The following is a 12594-nucleotide window of genomic DNA, read 5'->3' as shown; positions in this document are numbered from 1 at the left end:
TCGGTTTTCAAAATTCATTTTCGTTTCCAGATTGGCAATTAACACATTATTTCTGTTAGCGCTTCAATAAGATAGGCTTCAATAAAATACAAGCAACATGCTGAATGGACCTACCTGATGATGAGAATCAGATAAAAATAGGATAAATAGCAAGAGAGTAAGAGAGTGTAGTGAGCAGTTTGAAGTATCACAGCTCAAATAAATATCGATTAAAGGCACATGACTTGATGATGACTGGCTGCTCTTTGCAGAGGACACCCGGTTCCGTATTGAGCGGTCTAGGAGTCGTCTCATTAGAACCGTCTACGCGATGGTTTATACTGCGACCAGCTTGCGAGACACTGACACACAGTTTTTGGATCGGGTGCGTTAAGTTCAGCGTGAACCACTAGGGAACAAGGCCAGCGCACTCTCACCTCATCCACGATGGATTGTGGAATCGATACCTAGCACAGTCACCGACAGGCTTCTTGAGTTTCTGTCTACCCAATTCCCCTCACATGGCATGGGTTGGCCCGGGCGAAGGTACATTCACTTGCCAAGTGAATCACAGCACCGAGCGGGAATCGAACCCCGACCTCCTGGACGGCAGTCAAGATTGATAACCACTACACTACTGCGCCATGACTTATAGTCATAGATACTGGGGTGAATAAATATTTTAACACGAGTCCAAAAAAAAACCATTTTAAGGCACTTTTTGGCCCAAATTTGCCCAAAAAAATGTTCCGAAAAAAACTGCTTCAGCCATTTCTTAGAGAATTTTGCCCTCCATTTTTATGCATAAAATCAGAAAAAACTAATGAAGGAATTTCACACAAAGTCCAAAAAACCCCATTTTTAGGCACTTTTTGGCCCAAATTTGCCAAAATCGGTCACTTTTTGGGAATCACCATTTTGCATCACTGTGCAAAAAATCAGTTCGAAAAATCGAACGAACATCAGTTAGTTTAAAGGACCTCCGGGGTAGGTCAAAAAATGCCCTTTATTGAACCCAGAATCCTTTTTTAACAAAAGAGCTTTCAGTTTTTATTAACACTGCTGTAAATGATAATATTTTTTTACAAATCTTGATAAGTTTTGGGTATAAATCTGCGTAAAAATTTATGTAAAAAAATAAGGGGCAAAAAGCCAGCGTTAAAGCTTGAATGAAAAAGTAGTCTTTTTTCCAACTCCAAATGAACAAAAATCATACATTCAACCACAGAAATGCATTTTTGACAACATCATTGTTTGGAATTAAACCCAGTACTCAAATTTTTGGGACTTTAATGTTGCGATAGACAAGAAAGCAGAATTTCATTTGTCTCTGAACAATGAACAAAACAGCAGTATTGTACATTTTGTTTTCCACGTTTTGTAAAATGTTTTATTTCATCATTGTAATGCTTTTAACTTGCGCTTTTGTAACAAACTTTTCGATTTGACAAATTAATCTCCATTTGTAACAAAACTATAACTTTAAACAGCACAGCAGCAAAATACAGCCGGCAGACCAGAGCAGCCACTTGACTCAATCATGCTTTCGAGTGCCTTTACGGAATTCCTAAGATTCCGAGACGCCATTTTCATCTCCACATAGAATCTCGGTAAAGTTTGTAAGCAAGAACAGCATTGCTACATTTCGTTGAATGCCATCAACAAAATAATAACATTTACACAATAATAACTTAAGATTTTCAAAAATCAAACAGAATACATCTAAAGTAAAGATATTGTGATACCTCGTCTGCTTCCAGGATCTAAGCCTGTAAATATTTCAAAACATTCTTCACCTTCCCCTCTACACATTCGTGTACGATCGCTATCAACTTTTTTGAGCTCATTTCTTCATTCTTGAGGCTTTGAATTTCGACATTGGTTTGTTACTGGAAGGCTGCAAGAAAGAAAAAAAAGTGTGTTTAAAAAATGGCTAACAAACAACATATAGGCAAGGACCTACGTTCGGCAAGAAGGAGTCTTTATACGAGTTAGATGGTAAAATTATAGGTCTACCCCTAGATGTAATTTACCTAATTTCTATTAAACTTAGAGAGATAAGGCTCATCCATTAGCCTTAAGTGTAAGTAACCAAACACTTATTTTTGCAAAGAATTAACACATACTTTATTTTGTCGGGACGTTGTAGAAGTTGCTTCAGCAGTGTCTCTTTCAACAATGGTACCAGAGAAAGCCTTAAGGAAAAGTGGATATCATTATTAGAGGTGTTACAATCAGAGGAATTCATCGCTAGAGCGTTAGAGCAAGATGACGATGATCTAAAGTAATGATTAGAAGAATATTTGAAAACAATCCCTCGCTTGATATTCAATTGAAAGCCTTTGTGAAGCTTTAGTTTTGACAGACTCCTTATGCCATGTAACATTTTTACTATATTATTCATGTTATGATTCTTCCTGAAATATCAACTATGGATTTGAAAAACAACGTTTAATAATTTTTCACAATGGTTTCAAATGGTTTTAAATTGTTTCCGAATGCCCAAAAAGTGTCAAGACTAAAAAAAGCAAAACGCTTACCATTTTACTTTGTGGGTTGTGCTGTGGCTGAGCCTTTAGGATAGGCCTTGGTTCGCCAAACGACTCATTGGCAGAAGTATTGGGATGTTGAGGTTCTTGTGACACAATTCGAGCAGAACGAGCTGGTGAATTCGAATCGTTTCTCCAAATACTGTTTGAATCTCCAGCCATTGCTGCTTCAGGGCTGAAAGATCTCGTGTTCGGATTACTATTATCAGCATTTGTGGAATGTTTCAGGATCGAAGGTCTTGAAGGCGGCTGACTATCATCACCGTAGGTCGGAATAGTGGCCGTGGGTGGAATGAATAGCGGTGTCTCGTGGCTTTTGAGGATAGGTCTGATTTCGGAGGAGTCAGATGGATCTATATCTTCGACCATTGGGATTTCTTCTTTAGTAAATCCTCCTGGTTTTAAGATTGATTGAGGGGTCGGAGACGGCCCGTCCAAGACGTGTTCCGGAGTGCCTGGCCGTTTGTCACTAGCCTGAGTATCGGGAGGTGTTTTGAGAATGGACTGAGGCTCGTCTTGGAGATTATCAGGTGTTCCAGGCCTGTGTTCTGGAGACGATTTCAAAATCGGTTTTAAGCGTAGATTCTCAGAGGAGCCCGATCTACTGTCTTTCTTCAGGATTGATTTGAGTGGTTTGGAGTCGTCAGAGTCGGAGAGGTGAGCACTTCCACAGTAGAACTGTTCGTAAATATCAGCTGGTGTTTTGATAGTGCTTTCTTTTGCGAGGTCCGAATCACTCAATGATCTTTCCAGCTATGAAGAAAAGAAAAATTGAATTTTTCTAAATCTTTTAACATTTCGAAATGTATTAGATCTCAGATCCATTCAATTCTCAAGAGATCTTCAATCTCGCACGCCAAAACATTTTTTTGAAACATAAAATAAACTCCACATTTTCATTGTTGCTGTTTGTAAAGTTTTCGAAAGTGCAAGCTCTATATAGAACGTAAAAATTACAACAACAAAAGAAAAAGATTTTTACTGGTGGTAGGTTGGTATGGTCGAAACGAATCAACCTCTCTTCTTCGTCTTCACTCGACAAGGGCTCGTTCTCCAGATTATGAAATTTTACGTGTCTTCGAGGTTGTCTTTTAGCGCCGTTTGTTACCGAGGATTTACGAGGATTATCGTCGGTTGCGTTCGGTGGTACATACGAGCCTTCCATTATACTTTCCATGATTTTGTCGTGTTCCCGTTGCTCGGCTTCCTGTTCTTCTCGTTCAAGTTCGTTTAAACGAGACATTAATTCTTCGTGATCGATTGTTTGGTCGGTCGATGATTGTCCGGTCACCGAATCTTTTTTCGTCATCAAATCTTTCCCGAGGCTTTTGATTGCCGCGTCGGTGTTTTTAAAGGACACTGCTCTTGGAACAACGTTGTGTTTTGCCTTGTGAGCAATCTTTCGTTTCCCTTTAAGAAAAAAAGTATTTTGCAGTCAATTAACCGAGATAAACATTATGAAATTTAAAACTTCATCTCGAAAGGAGGAAAAATTTGGTAGCGCGTCATAAAGCAAACCCTTAAAGATATTTTTGTCTATGTTATAGAAAGGAGAGGCGCGCTTCTTAGGAACTTGAAGCAGAACTTATAAGCGCAAAGAATGCGCACAATACTGTAAATTGACTGTAAAAGACACGTTGGATTTTTAAAAAAACAAGCTGTAAATAATATTTAGGGAATGTGTATTTTCTTAAGATAGTTTATAGAAACCAGTAAGTTTAATGTAGTAATTCTTGATATAATGATATTGAGGAGGGAGTAACGATGCATGGTGAATTGGCCGAGTTCTCGCTCTTTGAGAGGAAACAGGGGGACTCTAGTTTATACTGGAAAGCAGGGGGGGTCATGCAGTTACTCCGTGACACTATGATGAGTTACTGCTGTCATTTTGGCAAATTTCTTGTCACACCACCACCAACATTACTTACTCCACTGTGGAGTAACTGTTTTTAGTGCTCAAAAAGGGGTACACCACCCCATAAAATGGGTAATTTGAGGCTTTTTTAGATATAATTATAAGACATATCCACTGGTCAAATTTTTTTTTTGATTTTTGTATTTAAAAGAATTGTTGGAATAAGTTTATATACTTGGTTTAAGTCACTATCAAAGCATTCCACGATCTCTATTTTCATAAGTATGACAAAAAATTTATTTTCATGGAAAAATTTCAGATATTTTTCCAAAAACAATTCAATTTTTCTTCGAACAATTTCAAATTTTTGACAAAAATTTAGGGAAATTTTTCAAAAAAGTGAAAAAATGTGCACTTTGGAGTAACTGTTTAAATTTTTTTAGTTGTTACACCACCACGTACTCAGTGCCACAGTGTTCACATAGTAACTGCATGACCCCCGCCCCCTGTGGCAAGTGCATTATTAGGAATAGTTGGATTGTGTTCAGAAATAAGATAGATCTATGGCAAACAAGGACAATATGAAATTAACTTCATTCAAACTTTTCAAGATCCGCCATAACTTCCTCTTACCCTTTCCGATTCGATTTAAAATGCTCGACTTAAAAAAACATCTATCTAGAAAACAAATCTCGTCCTCAAAAACAACATGGTAAGATACCTGTTTTTTTTTTTAGAATTTCCTTCTCATAGAAGCAGGAAATAAATCAGGAAGGAAAAACAAGAAATCCCAAGTCATTAACAATTCATTAGGGAAGGGATTCTTCTTTCAATGTAGTAATGATTTCGGATGGTTAAAACATGTCAACAACTGCATGGGGCCTTAAATACTCTGCAATTGTAGGGGTTCGTAAACTTTTTTCTTAATTTTTTCCTACTTTGACCCAAAATTGAATTTTAAAAGAATTATAGATTAGGATATTTTAAACTACATAAAAGGAATTAAACGAACAGCCATTTCTAGTGTCTTATGAATAAGTCATTTCTACTACTGTAATCAATTGTAGCGAAATGAATTGTTTTCCTTTATTCTTTCTTTAAAATCAAAATGAACAAATTTTGAAATGGGATGATTGAACTAGACAACATGTACGAAACCTACCTTTAGTAGATTGGTAATCTTCCGGTACTGTCTCTTTGATCTCCTTTGTTTCATTGTCCTACAAATGTGAAGCAACCAAAATTATGTTTAAAAAGCTATAAGCAGCAATATAATATTTAAAACGCTTTCCAATTGCAGAAAAGGTATGCTTTTTGTTTTTCTTTTTTCTTTTTATAAAACTCTCTTGAAGCAACAATTTAAGCCTTCAAAAAACTTGACAGAGCCAACCCGAGTTTGACGAAACAAAAATGTAAACTTACAAAAGTAAGCTATAGAATATTCACACTGTTTCTAGACAAGAGCAGAGTCAATTGATCTAGAAAGTTTAAAAACAGTTTTTAATCCAGAGCCAACAGGTTATGTTATATAAACAGAACGCAAAGAAAGATATGTAATGCAAAGGCATACCATTGAGAATTGATCAGCATACGTCAAGTTGCTTTTGATGTGCTCATGTTCTTTCACCAAATCATCCAACTGTTTTTCAACCACTGAAAATACATGTTTTTTTTTTTATAAGCATACAAAAATCCGAAAACAGGCTCAGAAATGCTTAGATCGAAAGCTTAATAAGGCTGAAAAATGCTTGAGGGGATGCTTAAATCTAAAGTATAAATTTAGGGAAATACTGAAAATCGGTAAAATTCCAGCCAAAAAAAGCCAAAATCAGGAAAAAAACATTTTTCGTAGGCTCAAGTAATGCTTGCCATATGCTTAATTTTTCCCCATATCTGAGCCTAGATATGCTTATAAGTGCAATGCTTATAAAAAAAAAACATGTATATCATTTAATATAATTTAATGAACATGAGAACAAGGAAAATGATTATAATCGAATAAACATTTTTAATTAAGTATTTAAATTATTTTTTTATGTATCCAACAATACATGCAACATTAAAATGACATTACATCAAGGACCCAATAGCTGATTGGTTGTATAAGTGACGTAAAACCAATCAGCTTTTAGGTCCGTTGAAGACATTGCAATGGTGCATATCATGAATACCAATGGCAATGTAGTTCTTTTTGGGGACCAATCTCTTGAAAAAAGAAGGAAATATTCTGGAAGGCTCCAGGCAATTATTGAACGTTCAATGAACGTCAAATGAACTATTTTTTATTTGTATTTAAAATCGCTAGCGAGAAGACACAAACAAAACAGTTTAATAAAACATTTCTTACTTTTAAGTCTTCTGTCAGCAATTTCTGATGCTTGTTTGGCTGATCGCTCTACAAACCAGTTGTCACCGAGTAACACCATAATTTCGTTGGTGTGGACAATATTTCCGGGTAAAAATGCAATGTCTCCAACTGGCACCTGAAAGTTTGAACAAAACAAAATATCAGCAATGAATATTTTAATGATATTCTGAAAAAGTATTCAAGTAGTAAGTATTTCATATATAACGACAAGGTCAGTCAATTTTAATGTGCTCTTTTTTATACAACTCATCGAAGAAGACATAATATGGGAGTTTATGCATTATAGACCACTTCTTTCCAGGAGTACAGACTCCTTCAAATGACTTTTTTTTTAGAAAAATGTGAAAAAGAAAAAAAAAGACATTTTTAACCAACCATAGTAGACTGCGTTGTAGTATCAGGAAGTGTTTTCAATCTTTTAATTAGCTTGCTGTAATCTTCCACAAGATTTTTCCTATAAAATTGTAAGAAATTCCCCAATGTTATACATTTTCAAAAGAGTAGCTTGCTGTGAGTAACTTGAAAGAATTGAAAAACTTTACACAACAAAATATTTGGACTAATCAGACATTAATTTTTTTTACTTTGTCTACATATTATATACTCTAAATTCCATGTGTTTTCCAACGTTGGAAAATTATCTTTAAAATGTTGAGATTATCATGATAATGATGAAGTGGAAAAACACACCATATTCTTGTAAAAAAGCCTGTAATACCATATATGACTATATAAAACCATTCAAAAAAATGCTGTCCAATGAAAAAAATGTAGAGAACAGTTTTTGTTACCTTATTCCTTGCCTTTGCAAGTTATCTTCGAGAAACTAAAATAAAAATAATTAATTGTCAACTAGTCCACCAACTAAAATTTATTTAGAAAGAAGGGGCTCCCCAAACACTCAAGGATTCAGTCTCTAATTAAAACACTCTAAATGCTATAATCATAGCATACAGCTACAATCAGCTACTAAAATCTATCAGGCAAATATAGTCCCTACCCTTAAGACTACGACCCTTAAAACGTTTTCAATGTTTTTAACCAAATAAAATCCTAGTGGATTTTTAAAGGTTCTTTTTAGCAATGTAACAGAAACAAGCGATACTTTTATGGACCTACCTGGTTATCAAACTAATCAGTGAACATTGAAACAATGAAACACATAAGACATAACTGGTCAAAATACAAAAAATAAAGAAAATGAAAGCATATCTATTGAGAGAAACTATCAACACTATTGAAAAAGATTTTTGAAAAAGAAATAAAAAAGCTATTAAACGCTTTTCTTTATAAAAACCACTATCAGACAGAAAAATGCACAGCTTAATAAATAAGGTTTCCAGAAAACTCAAACAGTCGCACTCTACCGTGACATTTTCTTGAAAAAATGAAGGAAAACCGTTTTACGCCGGTTTTCGCCTGTTCCGGCGATTTTTGAGGAGTTCCGGATTCAAAGGATGATTTTTTTGGAAATCAAACAATGCTAAGTTTTGGGCATCATCATAAAGAACATTTTTCTGTAAAGAAACAATTAAATAAGTTGAAAAAATGTGACGGAAATGTGAAAAAACGACGATTTCCGGCACATTTCCGGTTCTACAGACCGGAAAAAAATTTTTTTCGACAAACGGTTTTCGACACCTTTTCGGCAGTACTAAAGTCTGTCCAGATATAATTGGCAGTGGAAACAAAAATGCTTGTAACTTTTGATAGTCAAATATAATTATGGAAATTTTTTTTGTTTGTTTTAGAGAATCAAAAGCGCTATATTTGAATGTACTTTTGGATGAAAAATTCGCGATTTTTAGCGGTTAAATTTGCGATAGTAAAAATTGAGCTTTTTTTCTACTTATGCTATAACGTTCATTTTTACACCAGTGGTAGTTCAACCTTAGGTTAAGAAGTTTATTAAATTTCAAGGCGAACAGAAAAGTCTTTCGGAAGATATGAGACCCGAATTACCCCTTGGTAGCACTTTTCTGTGAAATATCAAATCTCCAACTTATTACTAAAAACGGGGGTAGTGATATGATAAAACAGTTTTTCGATCATCACATTTTACGATCTCTTTAATGACCTCATAGCCAAACTGTGTTTAGTGTTTTGGGAATTAGCAAAGTTCTTTTAATGACTTAAAAATAACAAAGGCAATATTATAAGTTCATGCTTATCTTTTCAATAAAAACAATTATACTGTGATTTCACTTCGATTCGAAATAATCAATGATACCAATAATACCAATGCACCAACACTTAAAACACTTTCCAACTTTTAATTGCACTGTTCAAAAAAGATAACATAACCCCCGTTTTTAGTAATAAGTTGGAGATTTGATATTTCACAGAAAAGTGCTACCAAGGGGTAATTCGGGTCTCATATCTTCCGAAAGACTTTTCTGTTCGCCTTGAAATTTAATAAACTTCTTAACCTAAGGTTGAACTACCACTGGTGTAAAAATGAACGTTATAGCATAAGTAGAAAAAAAGCTCAATTTTTACAATCGCAAATTTAACCGCTAAAAATCGCGAATTTTTCAACCAAAAATACATTCAAATATAGCGCTTTTCATTCTCTAAAACAAGCAAAAAAAATTTCCATAATTATATTTGACTATCAAAAGTTACAGGCATTCTTGTTTCCACTGCCAATTATATCTGGACAGACTTTAATGTGCATCTATGTGCAAAAAATCGCAAAAAACTAATGATAAAATCTCGAGAAAATCTCAAAAAACCGCTTTTTTCGGGACATTTCCGGTTCTACCGGCCGGAAAAATTTCTTTTTCGAAAATTGGGCTCTGTCACATTTTGGGCATTGCCATTTTACATCATTGTGCAAAAAATCATGAAAATCTGTCGAGTATAAGTTGAAAAAATGAAGGAAAACCGTTTTACGCCGGTTTTCGGCTGTTCCGGCGATTTTTAAGGAGTTCCGGATTCAAAGGATGATTTTTTTGGAAATCAAACGATGCTAAGTTTTGGGCATCATCATAAAGAACATTTTTCTGTAAAGAAACAATTAAATAAGTTGAAAAAATGTGACGGAAATGTGAAAAAACGACGATTTCCGGCACATTTCCGGTTCTACAGACCGGAAAAATTTTTTTTTCGGCAAACGGTTTTCAACACCTTTTCGGCAGTACTAATGTGCATCTATGTGCAAAAAATCGCAAAAAACTAATGATAAAATCTCGAGAAAATCTCAAAAAACCGCTTTTTTCGGGACATTTCCGGTTCTACCGGCCGGAAAATTTTTTTTTTCGAAAATCGGGCTCCGTCACATTCGAGGGTTTATAGTAATGCACCTTTGTGCAAAAAATCAGAAAAATTGAATGAGCCAATCTCGAGAAAAGTTGGTAACTAACGAACGAACGAACTAACTAACTAACGAACACGGGTTAATTTATAGGACCTCCACCCCACCGGGGTAGGTCCTAAAATCAAATTGATTGACCGGGTAAGAATAAAAAGCTCGAATGGGTGTGTGACAGATTATAACTAGTGTAAGGAGGTACGAAAAGTCCAAAATTGAATCCATGCAATCGTAACCTCAGATAAAACAAAAAGACATTTCAAAGCCTCAGATAAGCCAAAACTATAATAAAATATATAAAATTTAAAAATCATGCTTTTCAAGGTTTATTAAATGACTTGCAAGTTTTTTCTCAGAAATGTTATGATTAAAGGTTTTCAAGGTTTTGTAGAAACTCAGGAAAATAGTTAAACTTTACTTTTTAAAATCCATCTACCTAAATGATATCAATTTTTTGGGAAACTGATCATTATGTCGACCTTTTAGTATTGATTACTAGGGGGGGGGGAGAAAATCTGTTCAGATAAGAAAGAAAGTGATATCAGCATTAACTGAAGTCGTTACGAGAGGTTTCAAATGAGTATTAATGGAATTCTACAATAAGAATTTAAATTGAAAACAGCCTTACCTTTTGTTGACCTGCTTTTAGGCGTTCCAGATACATCAAATCATCCATTATAATATTATATTATTTCAAATAATCAAATATTTGTTATCAAATTATTATGTGTCTCATAAAATCTAAAGTATTCATGAAATCTTTAATTATCATTTTTGAGGATAGGGTTAACATTCTGAGGAAATTCCAAAAGGTCATTATTTAAAAGTTAGATTTTGAGCAATCATAAATTGCCTCGCTCGATTAATCTTTTGTTGTATTCAGCCAGATTCAGCTCATAAAGTACAAAAGGGCTGTACTATGTTATAGTGTACAAAAGGGCTGTACTATGTTATAGTGAACTGAAAAAGTGTTCAGAGAATGATTTGCAAAGGAACATTATAAAGAATAAGAAAATGGGCCTTTTCGTTAATTTGTTTAATAACCATCTAGTGTATATTTGAAACCCTAAAGGGTACTACTGATTTGCATTACAGGAAAAAATTAGAAGTGGCATACTTTTGCCTTTTCAGGCCAGTAAATATGTCAAAATCATTGAAAATCTTCTTTTTTTCATTTGTTGTACTAGACTTTATGAAGAAATAAACAAAATAATCATATCATGCATTTCATATGTGACTAACGGATATTTTGAGAATTTAACATTTCATTAGTCAAGCTGGAGAAAAGAAATTAAGTATCAATCATTATAGTAACAGTCCTTAGGGGTTTTAATAAAGTTGGCAAACTTTTTCTAATCATTTTTACTTGCCTAAAATCAGTGTGGCTTGAATCCTTCAAATCCTTGGTTAGAAAAAGCTATACCTGTTTACTTTTTTCTTGCCAGATTCAACAAGCCATCAACCAACAAAATTAATACTGACATTAAAAAATTCATACGACTTTTCCATGTTCTCCATGTTCCGAAATTAACCAATCACGTTTACAATCGCAATTCCTCTGGGAGTTAGTTAGTCAGGAAATGTAAAGTTTCGTAATAGGTAAAACATAATTTTTCCAGGGTTAAACATATAAAAAAAATTGAAATGGTTTGTTTTTTTCTTCGTTATATATTTAAGTTTCCATTATCAAAATTCTAGAAATGCTAATTTGTAGACCATAATTAGAAAATAGTTATATATTTTGCAAAATAAACACTTACAAAAGCTATTACTTACTATTTTTACCCCGCCTTTTTAAACAGCATCTTCTGTGGGCGTGATATCAGGCGGAGACAAAACACCCTCATCGTAAGATTCTCGGGTCGTCTTATTGCTTGTTCCTTTTGTCGAGTCTGTCGGTCCTATTGTTCGTGCTAAATCCATATACGATGATGTCAATGTTTGGCGGCATACCTGAAAATAAAAACAAAAAGATTTTCATTATTTTTGCATGAATTACGCTACCTTATGTCATTATAAAATTATACAAAACGAAAGCGAGTCTAGACCACTCGCCTAGAGACTGCGGGCCCTAATATTTTTTCTCTCACGCTCTTCAGGGGAAAACAAAAGTGATCAATATTCTTCGAAGGATGAACTTGCCAAAAACCCTAAACAAAAAGATGTATTTTGAGGTTGGGAATGGATCCTGTGAAGATGAAAAAATTTTGACTAGGTGTTTTTTTGGCAAGCCCAAAAACTCTAATTTTTTCCTTCCCTCAAGCTAAAAAGGTTACAGGTTTTGGGCAATCGACGCAAAAATCAGCAAAAAGCTGGTGTTTTCCATATATCTGAGAATCGCGATCGCGAAAAGATCCTCACTGAAAAGGTTGAAAGATAAGTGACCCCTCATTTCTTTCTGAGGATAAGGGCTTTCCTTTAAACTTGGTTTGACATTTAGGAAATTTTGATTTTGAAATTTCGACTGACCTCCCTTACTAATGATTATAAAAGACCAAGGAGGCCCTGACTGAATCAAAGCAGCAAAATT

The 12594-nt window shown here is 34.5% G+C and overlaps 1 protein-coding gene across 1 annotated transcript; it reads right to left on the bottom strand.

Moving 5' to 3' along the window:
- Window positions 1-994: 994 nt before the first annotated feature.
- On the bottom strand, window positions 995-10824 carry LOC136807952 (unconventional prefoldin RPB5 interactor-like). The gene is made up of 10 exons (XM_067064577.1): window positions 10693-10824; window positions 7543-7577; window positions 7127-7205; window positions 6731-6866; window positions 5954-6036; window positions 5546-5603; window positions 3511-3938; window positions 2520-3281; window positions 2106-2174; window positions 995-1876 (listed from the first exon to the last, which is right to left on the bottom strand). Exons 1-10 carry the CDS (start codon window positions 10738-10740, stop codon window positions 1823-1825), a joined length of 1752 nt encoding a protein of 583 aa, XP_066920678.1. The 5' UTR covers window positions 10741-10824; the 3' UTR covers window positions 995-1822.
- Between the last annotated feature and the right edge of the window lie 1770 nt (window positions 10825-12594).

The sequence above is a fragment of the Clytia hemisphaerica genome, unplaced genomic scaffold, assembly GCF_902728285.1.
Source record: "Clytia hemisphaerica strain Z4C2 unplaced genomic scaffold, Clytia hemisphaerica genome assembly, whole genome shotgun sequence".
NCBI lineage: Eukaryota > Metazoa > Cnidaria > Hydrozoa > Leptothecata > Clytiidae > Clytia > Clytia hemisphaerica.
Note: the sequence above shows the minus strand (reverse complement) of the source record. Positions and strands in the feature narration are given on the sequence as shown.